The sequence below is a fragment of the Sander lucioperca genome, chromosome 3 (assembly GCF_008315115.2).
Source record: "Sander lucioperca isolate FBNREF2018 chromosome 3, SLUC_FBN_1.2, whole genome shotgun sequence".
Lineage (NCBI taxonomy): Eukaryota > Metazoa > Chordata > Actinopteri > Perciformes > Percidae > Sander > Sander lucioperca.
The window spans coordinates 42336282-42350279 of NC_050175.1; the positions used below are offsets into that span (position 1 = coordinate 42336282).

Sequence of the window (13998 nt, forward strand, 5' to 3'; positions counted from 1 at the left end):
TACTTTGGCATATTTGTAAAGATCAATTTAAGATGTTCATACATTGTTGGTTATACTTTATTAGTAATTCCGTTGTTGATTATACAAAGTACATTTTTGAGAGGTTTAAGTCATTTGTAACAGAACATGAAGTCACATGTTTTATTAGATTAGGTGTAAGAAGATATTTTTTGAGCAAGATGTGGAAACTAAATACAAAAGTGCACTACCTCCCCTATAAATACATATAATAAACTTGTTTTATGATGGTTTCAATTGATTACAAGCTAAATTTATGTCATTAAAAAGGTGTAGAGAAAATGTTTCAATCTGCCTACTTTTATACTATTAAGTTTAATCGAAGGATGGGAGAATTATTTTTTCCCCACAAAGTATTTTTATGTTTCCACAGCACTAAAGGATAAAAACGGACTCAAAGACAAGATCTAGAATGTCTGACTATAGCTACAGTAAATAAGCTGTATGTGTAAAATACAGACATGGAGTTAAAGGACAACATTCTTAGCTTCAAGACTGTGAAATGTACAACACCTTACCGTGAAGATGTCTTCTAGATTACTTCTATACATGCTTCCAAGTTGTTTTTTTTAAAGCAACAGTCTGACCGCGTGTATTGTATTATACTGTTTTTGAAAGTGATATCACAATGCCTTTGGCCCTGCTGGAGTTGCTAGCAAGGTCCACAGTTGCTGATGTTCCTTCTGGCGTCCACCTGTCTTTACAGATATTAGGAAGGTTTCGTACCTCTGGAGGGAAGGATTAGAGTATAGATAAGAGATGAAACGAGGGGAGGGTGGAGGGAGTGAAAAACTGCTGGGAATCAGCCCAGAAGGGCCTTGTGATTCCAAACAAGCAGTGTGTGAGAGAGGAAAGAGGATGAATGGCCACTACTGGCTGGGCTGGAGCATGAACTGTGGTCGAGACAGACAGAGACAGAGGGCTGACTGAGTGGCAGGATGGGAGAGATGGGTAAGAGGAGGAAAGGGGGGAGTGCTAGCCCTCCAGCTATCAGTACCAGTAGGAGGAGAGAGTTTAAAGGGGAGGGGGGAGGAAAAACATGAGAGTGAAGGAGGTAGAGCAGAGACAGCCTGCCTGCTTGGATTTGAAGGGGAAGGAAGGAAGGAAGAGAGGAGATCCTGGCAGCTCGCTTAGAAAGGACGGTGGATGTTTGCAGTCTGAGAAGGCCGCAGCAACACTGTGACTATAGTGTCACTGTAAGGACACTGGTAAGGTAAGTTGGCATTTTCAGGGTGATTACGAGAACATTAGTTTGGTATTCAGATATAAAATGGGAGATTTATTTATCCAGGTTGGCATTAAACATTTTTATGGTGAAAATATACGACAAAAACAACTGTCTGCAAAGTTGAGAAGGCCTGTTGAACCCCAGAGGGAGTCTTATGATCAGTGTTGATGGATACTAAGTCACTTTCTTCTCTGAGTTTTGTGCTTTTGTGTATGTGCATGCTGCTGCGTTTTGGTGTGTGTGTGTGTGTGTGTGTGTGTGTGTGTGTGTGTGTGCTTGCATGCGTGCGTGCATGTGTTCTCATGCTGCAAACCCTCGTGAGATAAGAACGACACAAACACACACAGATATCCTCTCTGTGCCATACCCCAGTGACCAATGAATGAGCATCCTTGTAAAGAGAGCTCAAAGCAGGCGAGTTTCCTCATTCCCTCTTCTCTAACCATCCCTCAGGCCACTTTCTGCTGCTCTTCTGTTCTACATTAATTCTTCAACAAGCTGCTATTATGCTGCTCATACAGACCTGGGTTCAGAGCACTCAATCTGGGTTTGAATTGGATGAGGGTTTAGATATTTACATGCTGCATATGACCTGCTCACAGTAGAATGATATACATAGGGCTGCAACCTGCTAACATTATTTTCATTATCAACATTTTCATATTGCTTGTTTTGTCTGACCAACAGTGTAAAACCCAAATATATTATATATACAATTATATAAAATGGAGAGAGGCAGCAAATTGTCGCATTTGAGCAATGGTGGAAGAAGTACTCAGATCCTTTACTTACAGTACTGTAAGTAAAAGTAGCAATACTTCAGTGTAAAAATACTCCATTACATATTATTATAAGTAAAAGTCTTACCTTCAAAATGTTACAAAGTAAAAGTAAAGAAGTGTTACCAGTAAAATGTACTTAAAGTATTAAAATGAAAAGCAATTGGTATACAGAATGGCTACTTGTCTTATTATGTATATTACATAATAATTGTTTTATTACTGATTACTGTAAGCATTATTTCAATGTTGTAGCTGGTCAAGTAGTTTTATGTTCTGTTGGGTAGTGTCCGAGATATTTAAAAAAAAAATTGGACCGTCTAGATATTTTCTTTATTTAGACATTATTTTATTTGCTTGTTCTTGGTTGTGCAAGAATTTGACAGCACTGCAGGCACCTTAGATCTATATAGGTAGGCAGGTATCGGAGCAGGGAGGGCATGGGTGGGTCTGTGTTTTTTCTTTTTTACCGGAGCAAGAGAGGCAGGAGGAGCAATGTTTCTTTGGTCTTTGTTTGCTTGTTTAGGATAAATAAACCACAAGAAAACACAGAAACATCCCTATTACCAATGGACTTATTTTGCCTGTGTGCATTTCATTCATATGGTGCTTCATTTGCCTTTTGGTTTCAAGTTTGTTTGATTTTGATTGTGGAGAAATAGCCATTACAGGTTGTTCAATCTATTATAATACATCATGTTTTATAAATGTATGTAAAATCGAAATTGAAAGAGTAACTACTAACTAGCTGTCAGGGAAATGCAGTGTAGTTAAGTGGCAGAAAATTGTTATTAATTAACTATCTTGCCTCCTTACATAATCAATTAATAGTTTCAGCACCATATGCAAAATTCTAAAACACGCTGTGACACTGTAACTGCAGTGGTACTGTAATACTGCTGCAGACTCTCTACAGCTGCCACATTTGAATGCTGAAGTGAGGGCAAAGTGATGATCACCCACACTATTGTAGCCTACTGGATGCCATTTTTCCAGTCTGGTTTGAGACGGAAAGGGATGGGGAAAGACAATGGCAGCCGCATGGTCTGAGGATGTTTCCATTTGCATGTGTACACCACTCCCACCAGTTCCCCTCCACATCTCAAGAACAATGCTGAATAGAGGATTGCCTGATGTCACCCAGCATTGCTGCTACTGATCTGACAAGAGTTGTAAATCCTCTAACTGCCAGTTCCTGTTGTGAACTGATATAGTCCATCATTAGAGTCACTGGAATTTATTCTCATAAACAGATCCGGTTTCAGAAGATTTCTCAGAAAAAATGACACCAACTTCTTTCCTTATGGAACAAAGGGCATTTGACATCCACTTCCTGTGACTGAGTCAACCTTTAAGTCCTTATGCAGAGCCATCTCACGCCAAATACAATCAAGAGCTCCATCGATGCATTCTTGTGGTGGAGTGACAAACAAAAGAAAGCATCTTGAGTCAAACGTAACCACTTCTCTTTTGTTGTGTAGTGGCTGCAAACAAAGGCTGCTTTTCTGTTGTACAAGATCCATGTGAGCCAAAATAGAGTGAGGAACAACAGGACATACTGTAATATGTCATTTTGATTTATACAGCTGTCCTATTCTGTGAGTGAAGTTATTTGGAAGAAAATGTCTCTATCATTGCTTTTCCTTCTTGACACATTAATCAGCGGCTCTAAGGCAACATGAAATGGTGTCAAAACCGTTGTCACCCAGTTTTCACCCTTCGAAAGTCTCACACCCGTGACCAATTTGGACGATTTCCCACAACTGTATGTGTGACAGTTATCATGTCTGCACAGATGGGACAGCCCACCCTGCAACTGTGGGTTTGGTAGATTGGAAATTGACATTAGGCTTCATTGATGCTGTGTGCAATATCATCATGTCAAGTTCCAAACAATACTCAAGGGATAAAGATAACTTTCCCTTACAGTGCAAAACATTTTTTTGTGATGTTACAGTATCAGCTTGGCTAAATGTTCCTCTCTCCTGCCTACAGACAATGTCAAAAACCCTACTCTATTTGCTGCACTGGACACACTGAATAGTACAAAAGCTGGGTCATCTGAAGCATACCTAAAGTTGAACCACAATAAACTGAATCTACAAAATACTTTTTCTGGATGGCAAATCCAGGTCAAAGCTGTTATCCTTTATTACGTTTGAAAACTATATACTGTACAATTTGCAATGATTTGACTGTCTTTTGGGTTTTGGGCTTTTGGTCCGACAAAAAAAGCAATCCATCACAGTGGGCTGTGGAAAATTATGATGGGCATCTTTTACCATTTTGTGACATCTTCTGACAGATGATTAAAGCAATAGGACAGATTCATTAATAATTAAAAAATGATTGTTACTTGCAGCCCTAATAAAGAAGCTCAAGTAATCTATCAGGATGTTCTGTAAAATAAAACTTAAACTAATTTGTATATTTGTTTATTCTCCTCAGATGTCATGGCGTCCGACCTACCGAAGCTCCAAGTTTCGAAATGTCTACGGAAAAGTGGGCAACCGGGAACACTGCTTCGACGGTGTCCCCATTACCAAGAACGTCCATGACAACCACTTCTGTGCTGTCAACTCCACATTCCTGGCAGTTGTCACCGAGAGTGCCGGCGGAGGCTCTTTCATTGTTATACCTGTTTCCCAGGTAACTGGCACTGCCACATGCTTGATTTGCTGTTTGTTGTTATGCCGACCATGGTCAAAGATTTAATGGGGTCTTCCCATCTTTGGAGACCCCTGAGGTTATTTTTCTACGTTACTGTACACTTCAGTGTCAGGGGAGATATGTGATGTTTCATTATTGTGTGTTAAAGCTTTAGTGCGTAACTTTTTGACATTAATGAATGTCCGTTACATTCTAGCCATTGCCAAATGAGTTACATAACTAAGACTATCAGCTCCACACAACTCTCTCTGTATTTCTCAGTATGGCTATTTTCAGAAGATTGTGGCGACCGGTGACTTTCCCGCGCAGAAACTCAAGTGAAGCTAATTACCTTAGAGTTATTAGAGTCCATCATGTGGGGGGGGGGAGTTCGGAAGGCTGTATCATGTGGACGCACCGACAGTTTTGTTGTCATTACTTAGAATTCCTTATGGGGGCGGCAGAAACTACACACTATAGCTTTAAAAATGCTCAGCTGTTGCTAGTTCAGAGTCACAGTCTTTGGGCATTTGTACATTATTCAAAATTAACATTATGTTTCGCTAACAATCATAGCTTGAGTGACTCACTGTGAGTCAAAGCATTTAGGATGTTAAGGTGCATTACACTTTATATTTGTTTAGGGTTTAGACAATACATATTGTCCACAGATTTTTCAGGACTCTGAGGTTTCAGCTACTTCACAGCACTGTAAGATCTTAAGTTTGAAAACAGTTTTCGCAAAAATTCACCACAGACACTCCCTGCTATTGCAGAGCATGCCAGCCTTAGATCCTCAAGCCAGAGCCAAAGTTGTAACAGGGTAGAATTTGGCAATGTGATCATAAAGGCACACTGGTATTTCCCATAAAAAAGACAAAAGGCCTCTGTTGTAGTGGAAAGTGTGATATTGGTTTTCTCATTATAGGAAAAGGGAATGTGTTTCTTTTTAATGAAAATTCCCCTCACATTCAGCAAATACAATTCTGCTTTACTGCTTGTGCTGGGTTATTTATTATACAACAGTATTGCAGATTTTAATATGGAAGATAAGCCTCACAGTCACACATTTTAGAGGTATTATGCAGATAGTAAAGGGATAAATTGTCTTACACTTTAGTGTAGAATTTTTCCAAGAACTGCATTTAAGATGTAAAGTATAGAATAGTTTCAAAATGTTGCTGTTGTGCCTATTGTGAATTGAGGTGTTATTGGTATATTTTTTTTATGTTTCACTGTATTATGGACTGTGCCGTACAAATATGAGTGTTATTTTTCCACAAGGCTATAACATAATTTGCCTCTCACTCCACTTTGTAGTTCAGTGTAGGTCTGAGAAACCATAAAGTGCTTTGCCTCTTTAAGAGCGACTGTGCCAAGGTACTTGAAAAGCTCTTGGCTGCCAAGCAGAGTCAAGTCAAGCTGTTATCAGGCAGAAGAAGTATTCGGTAAGCTGAGCAGTTCTGCTGCGATGTGAAGCAGGGAGACCTCAGCTACATTTTACTTTGCATCATCAGCTATGGAGTTCAGGCATGGAAAAAAAGACTACTGGCATTTAGGTGATTAGATAGTTGAAGTGCTTAGATAGTGAAAGCCTTTTTTATATTTTCATATATTTATATATATTTTATCTGAAGTCACAAACTGTGTCACATTTGCAAACTGTCCACTGTTGCCATGCTTTATCATTTAATATACAGAGCAACAGATATAGGTAGATATAGGTACATAATAAGGGCTCACGTCATCACTTAATATAACCTTTTCAAAATGTATTTAAGAAATGGATTCTTTTTCATTTCGTCCTCCTACACTGCTTACCTCAGATATGGCTTTTAAAATTGGTGAGGCTGCAGGTTATACTCAGAGGTCTCTAGGCAGTTGAGATGCAGTGCTCTTTGTTTATGGAACTCACTTTGTTTCAAGCTCTTGAATATGAAGAAGAGCTGCACATCATCACATAATGAAAGTAACGCTTGCATTGCATCATGATGTTATATACAGTAAAAAGGTTGCTTGCAAAGATAGAAAGATTGGGTCATATTGGCTGGTTTCACGTGTGAATACAAGGTAACTTTTTTATAGTTTAGTATAATTTAAACATAGAGGATTGAGTGAGAAAGACATTCATAGATAACATGTGTCAATGGGAGGTGTACTGAGCAAACAAGTGTTTTCAGTCAGTCCAGTAATAAAGAGAAAAGTCTTATCAGTCAGAAAATTCACATACAGCAAATATCAAGAAAAGTGCTGATATAAGTAGTAGTTTTATTTCTGACCATTCCATTCGCTGTTTTCTGGCTTTTTGCTCGCAGGTTTCTCTATAGAGCTCCCCCTACAGCTTCGGAATAGATATTTGGCAGCTCCTATGTTTACTTGTGTCTGACTCCTTGCTCGGTCAGTCTGCTGTTTCCTCTTTCTCGGTTCCTCCGACTATGCTTTCCTAGCTTTCTGCTTCTTTTTTGCCGGCTCAGCCATGATGATAGTGTGAAAAACTCCATTGCTACCTTGTTAGCCGGTTCCTGAATGGCCGTATGTGTGCAGTGCCGTGAAGCAATTCATTGCATCACGAGTCCTCATATCAGGCAATACTTCCTGACGCTGAGGCCGGCGACTCGCCGGCCGGAAGTTGCAAGGGTGGTTTTTCAGCTCACAGGCACTAGGGGGAAGCGAGACAACCACCATTCAACTCGAAAAAGAAGTCATATAACCATTCCAATGATTCCGAAGCTGTTCAGTTATTAAGGTAAATTAAGATAAAAAAAAAAAAAATTCATAGTTCCCCTTTAAGGTGGTTATTTTCTGGAAATTCAAATCATTTGCACTAAACAACTAGAAAATATTCTGATTACAGGGTAAAAGAATACCTATTGCACATTATCATCTATAGTAACAGTTTGCTATGGTTTTTTTCATGCTGTGCAATGACTCTCTCCATGACCTGTCTAAAGACCATAACTTGATCGATTTCCTCCTCGTCAAAGTATTGCACTGAAGCATTTCCTCTGGTTTCTGCTGAGTTGACGAGTTTAGAAAGGCATTTCTCATATTCAGCAGCAGCACAGATGACAGCTTCTGTGGGATGGTGGCTACTGTTTCATGCAGTACCTTCCAGTCAAAACAACAAATCAGCAAACATAATTGACCCCTTGTATAAGACAGTTAACAAAAGGACGAACAGTAAGAATATATTTCTTTTTTCTTTTTTTTCATTTTATTTCATTTGGTTATGCTAAAAGGATGGTGTTGAATAGTTAAGATGACTATTTGTTCATCTTTAAAGGCAAGTGGTCACTTCTTTGTGATGTTAATTTAAATGATCAATCAGCTGTCTGCCCACTTTAGTAGAGGCCGTCCGTGGAGTGCCGTGTATATGAGATCACTCAGAACAGGTAGAAAAATGGCAAAAAGACTAACAAGGATGAAAATATAAGCACTAAAGGAAATCCATAATCTTTATGCAAGGCACTTTTACACTTAAACTTGTGAAACCTGGGCTCGAATTCAACATTCGACGGCCCTTTTCTGCGTGTCATCCCTTCTCGCTAACCTCTTTCCTCTGTCTATCTGCACTTTATAATATCAATGCATAAAAAGCCCAAAAATAAGTTTAAAAAAAGAAAGTACATTGTAATCTGTGGTGGGTTTGGCTAATAGCGAGGTGTAAGCATGGCAGACATATTGTGATGACAGCTGGCGAGACAGCCATATGGTTGCCACTAGCAAGTGAATAGACTGCCGCTGGCACCACCTGGCACACACATGCACCGGCCCAGAAATTGACACATAAGGTCACAAACACCTCCTCATCACCTCAGACAAAGAAAGAGAGTACAGTGGGTGTGGTGCGTTTTTCAATCACTGCTACCATTGCTACTACTATGAACAATGAGGCAAAACAGTATCACCGATCTGTAACAGAATATTTCCCAGGTTCCCGTGGCCCGTACATAGGGGAAACGCTGGTATGATTAGATGCCTATTCTAAAGTCATCTGTATAGAGTAATTTACATTGCACATGTTGTAATGTCATTTAAAGGAAGGGGATTATCAACATATTATGCACAATGTTCATGAAAAAGGATGTTATTTTGCTACAGTTTATTATCAATGTTAGATTAAATTGTCACTGTGAAGTCATTATAAACTACTTTACTGTAGAGGCAAGCAGTGATCCAGCGACCACACTGCAGAACACGCTGCGGGTGCATACAATATGAAAGCACCAACAGCATGCCATTAAAGGTGCTGTAGGTAGGATTGCGAAGATCCAGGACTTGGCCAAAAAAATTGAACATCGACAACTTCTCAGTCCCTGCCCCCTTTCTGCTAAAGCCCAAAACGGTCTCCTAAGCCCCTCCCCCCACAAGGGAGAATGAATGCATGTGCATTAGCAGTGATTGACACACAGTTAGACACCCCCCCTAATTACCTGCTTCATGTAGTTCTACTGGAACATATGGTCAGTTTCAGCAAATGTGACAGAAAGTTAGTTTTATAAGGCTTACCTACTGCACATTTTACATGTGATAAACCACAGGAGCAGGATAGCAATTCAACTTAATAAGCATGACTCAGCTTGTTCTTTTTCTACACTGATGTGTAGCTGCAACAACAAGTGAATTATTTAGAGAAGAAACTAACAATGACAGGATAGAAAAGACCCAGTTTCTAATCTTAAACTTGTAACATTAAATCCACATTAGTTGTTAATTCCCTCCAGTTATGTGATTCATTCATTCACATCATTGCATATTATAGCCAGAGGAGTCATATTTTAAAAACACGAATCTCCTTAAATGCAGCTTGTTAGAATAGGATGTACTGTAGTAATACTGTAACCTCAGAACAGCAGTGGTAATGAGGATGTATTGGGAATTACAGATCAATAAGAGTTGGTAATCTCAGTGTGGTGCCTCTGGTGTTCTGGAGCCATTGGTACCTGGCCTGCATATCTGTGCGTCACCAGGAGAGCTCATCTGAGGAAATCATAGTCCATAGAGGAAATGAGCTGCAGAAAGACAATAAGACCTAATATAGATCTGTGTCTCTTTACTGCCAGTCAGCCAGATAAACATTAGCAACACTATTTTCATTTATATTTTTAATTAAACATGTGTATTCTTGATTGTGGTAGAGATAGCTATCTTTTATTTATATCATGTTCCATTGTAATTTCTGATTTCCTAATAGTACCTCATGGACCCTCTGAACCCTGTGGTTCCCAACAGACATTATGTCTTTGCAAGTAATTAGTTCCACTTTAATAAGGAGTCCCTTAGATCCCATGGTATTAATGTTCTGAGGCCATGTTCAAACCTCTCAGTCACTTGTATAGAAAAAGCTAAAGCGTCATCAAATCTTGGCATTAGCCTGGCTTGTCATTTTTTTTACATTTCCCTCATATGTTACTTTCCTGAAATTTACATCTTTACAGCCTACGTGTAGGAGCATAGTGAGAATCTATTGTGGTCCAAGGTTACCAGAGAATTACAGGAGAGTGATTCAAAGAACTTTCAATGCTAACTTGAGTTAGTTATGTATATGAATCATTCTGTCTTGCTTAGTCACACTCTCTCCTCTTTTCCTAATTTTCTTTTAATTTCATTTTCCTTTTATTGATGTCCCATATCACTGTTGTCAAGGTCTACTGCTTTTGGCATGTGTTCCGTATCTTGTTAGCAAAGCCTTCAGTATCTTTGGCAAACTTGAAAAAAAATTCTTACAACCTCAGCGGTCTTCAACATTTACTTCCTGCCTGCTACTTTTTGTGGGTTAACTAAACTAATACTTGTGATATTCAAAAGACAATTATTGATCTGCTTTCTTTTTGTGTATAGCTTATATAAACTGTATATCTCATTGTATGAGGTTATATTGATATGAATATGCTTGCTATCTAACTTGTAAGCTAGGTGTCAGTAGCAAGCTAATATTGTTCACTATGGGTAAACACTAGCTGACAACTAAATGTAACCTCTTCATTAAAATTATGTGGGAATGAGATATGATGATGCCTACTTGAGGAGGTGATGTTATGAAGAAAATGTTTTAAAAACTGATTTAATGAGTTTGAAATGCTTTCTGGGTTAAGTCTTTTTGGAATATAAGTCTCTTTAATGCCAACCAACGTAAGGTCACTAAGGACAGAGTTGTGCTGTAGAACGTTATGTTAAATTGTATGTAATGGTGTTTAAATCACCTGTGATTTCCCTATGTCTCCAGAGCAATGGGATGGAATGATTTGATTGGTTGTTAATTAATTAGGCCCCAGGTCCCAGCTGTAGTGAGTCACTCACTAAATCTCTTAAATGTGCTCTAAGCGATGTTGGATGATGGCACTTCTTGTTGATGTTCGAGGAATTTTCAAACAAAACGAGGCTAGCTTGCCCCTCCCTCCTCCTCATCCCATCCCCTCTCCCTCCCTTCCGTGCTTCCGCGCACTCACCCCCCACCCCCAAATCCTTCTTGTTTGGTGGTGCAGGTTGGCACAGTTTGTTTTTGTTGGTGTTTGTGGAGCCTGGGCTGTCTACAGAGACCCCTTTTTTTACAGTGTGTTCAGGGGACAGGCAGCTCGCGGATAGTGAGATGTTTCCTTTATGTGACACAAAATGTTGTAGCCTAAAAAAATGTGACATCACTTAGAGCACCTTTAAATGAACCTGACTATTTTACATTTTCTGAAGAAGGCTTTGTGCATAAACGCGTTGATTTATTGTGATGTGAGGCTAATTAAACAAGTGAAATTACAGTATTTGTTTCCTATTTAACTTGGGAACTTGAGATGTGATACCTTTTCTACACTTAATGGAACATAACTAAATGTAACGTTCATATACATACAAGCCTTACTGATGTTGTACGATTGTATTTCACCATTTTGCCTCCTGCTAAAATAAAACGAAATGTATTGTTTTCAGTTTGAGGAGTGCAACGGGGCAATTTGAAAATTATGGTAATTAGTTAATTCTCTCTTTGAGGGTTAAGCTGCAGAAATGCTGCTAATAACATTCTATTTTAGTTCTATATTATATTTTATTCTATTATAGTGGAGTTTGTTTAGGCTTGATAATGCATCTGGAGTGAATCTTCAGGGTTCAGTGAGGACAGTTTATGTAAACACGCACGCACGCACGCGCGCGCACACACACACACACACACGAGCACACGCACACACACACACACACACACACACACACACACACACACACACACACACACACACACACACAGGATTTCACAGAGGCATGACCTGATGCTCTTACACAAATCTCTGAGGAAATAAAAAAAGAGGTCAGTGGATTGAAGTGACATCAAATATTTATGCCAACATGACTGACATTAAGAGGTTTCTGTCATCTGTTGTTATGAGCCACTGCCCCTCTGTGGACTCTGAGGGTTATTGCAATAACAATGATGTGCCTCAGATGTCCCTGTACAATAACCGGGTGTGTTTTGTTTTGTCAATGACATGACATCAAGTCATCTCACTGATGTAATTTCACTGTTATTACATTATATTAGTTTTTCATGTTAACATCAATAAAAGAAAAGAATACTTTTGTTCAGTTATGTTCTTAAGAGATGAATACAGATAGTGAATTATTTGCATCCAGTAGTACTTCTTCTTATCATTTTATCACTGCTTATTAGGGAATGTAAAACAAAATGTTTTATTTTTCTCTTCTACTATTGTTTTGTGTGATTTATGCTCTTTTGTGAGATATTTTGTTTTACCAAAATGACAGTATACTGGGTGTCTTTTATGCATTTTTATGTGCAAGATAACATGCATACATCTATTCTATTTTACTCAATTTAATTCCCATAACATTATTTTATAATCTCTTATTTATGGCATGTTGTTACAGTACAAGATATTGTAATACTGTAAATGCTAATTTTTCCATTCCTTTCACCTACATGCTCAAACTAGAAAACGTAAAAGTAGATGTAATATAACATCCTTCTGTCGCTCTGTTTCAGTGTGGCCGCCTGGACTCTCATTACCCAAAAGTGTGTGGACACCAAGGCAATGTACTGGATATCAAGTGGAATCCCTTCTTTGAAAACATCATAGCATCCTGCTCTGAAGACACCTCGGTAAGTGACCCACTTTCTTTTTAATATCTGATTTTTACCACACAGGTAGGCTGATTTTAGAGGGTAATGGTACTATATGACTGTAAGACTTTGAAGATGTGAAAAACATACTGTATCTGTGACATCATGAGGTTGTGAGATGCTGAGGACGGTTGACAGCCACTGGCCCAGAAAGCAAAGAGGTCATCAAGCCATTATGGCCAGCTCTGGTGGCGGTTGTTGTTGTGGCCTGAAAATGGCACATGCAAGACGTGAAATGCCTTTGAGCAAGGCACAAATCCACTAGCTGTTAAGTAACTGACTACATACATGACATTAGATACAATATCAAATCTAAATAAGTATTACTATTAATCTCAGATGTTACATGACATATACTAAGAACCTGTAGGCCTTTTTTCCCAGAACATGCACCTGTTAAATTAATCTACCGAGCATAGTAAAGCCATGGTACATAGCACTGAGTCCTATATAGTACTTTCACTTGTTGGAGGATAATCTCTTCTGGTCCAACACAGAGCCTCCAGACATAGCTGTAATCCCATCTAATCCTAATGCAATGGGTTACATTGATACCATGTGCTATTTTTGATCAGAGGGATCTGGTTGTGTCAAACTGATCGTAGATTGGAGGCCCTGAAGTGGCCTCTGACAATACTTATTTGACCTGTTAATTAAAAAAACCTGTTAATTAAAAAATGTGTTATGATGGCGTACTGTGTATTCCTTTATGTTTACTGTCTGTGTGTATATGAACGTGGCAGGTGCGAGTATGGGAGATCCCAGAGGGCGGTTTGAGGCGCAACATGACGGAGGCGGTGCTGGAGCTGTACGGCCACAGCAGACGGGTGGGTGTGATCGAGTGGCACCCCACCAGCAGCGCCATCCTCTTCAGCGCTGGCTACGACTACAAGGTACCACATGAGTGACTCCAAACACAACAAGCTCAAATCAACACAAAATCCACGGACAGCACTGTGAAGATCACCAGCACAATGATTTAACTAACATTAAATACAGGTTAAAGGAAATATACCCTCTTAGATACTCAAATACTGTTAGATATTGACAATTTGTGTTTTTTTAGCTCATCAATTTGTAATGTTGAAACTATTTTTTATCACATACCATTGTATTGGACTAATCAATTAGTTGATCCACAGAAAATTAATCAAATGATTTTTAGTTGATACATTTTTATAAGGCATTTATCAAGGAAA

General features: G+C 38.9%; 1 protein-coding gene across 4 annotated transcripts in view; it reads left to right on the forward strand.

Annotated features, from left to right (window-relative positions):
- The window catches only part of coro2ba (coronin, actin binding protein, 2Ba), a 51792-nt gene that overhangs the window by 28091 nt on the left and 9703 nt on the right, over nucleotides 1–13998 (forward strand). For 2 of the 4 annotated variants that reach the window (XM_035999780.1, XM_031289985.2), the window contains 3 exons: nucleotides 4474–4674; nucleotides 12662–12778; nucleotides 13543–13692. In XM_035999780.1, the coding sequence (XP_035855673.1) occupies nucleotides 4474–4674; nucleotides 12662–12778; nucleotides 13543–13692 (468 nt within the window). Of the gene's footprint in view, nucleotides 1–897; nucleotides 1232–4473; nucleotides 4675–12661; nucleotides 12779–13542; nucleotides 13693–13998 lie in introns of those variants that run through there. The other 2 variants (XM_031289986.2, XM_031289987.2) reach the window with 2 other exon arrangements.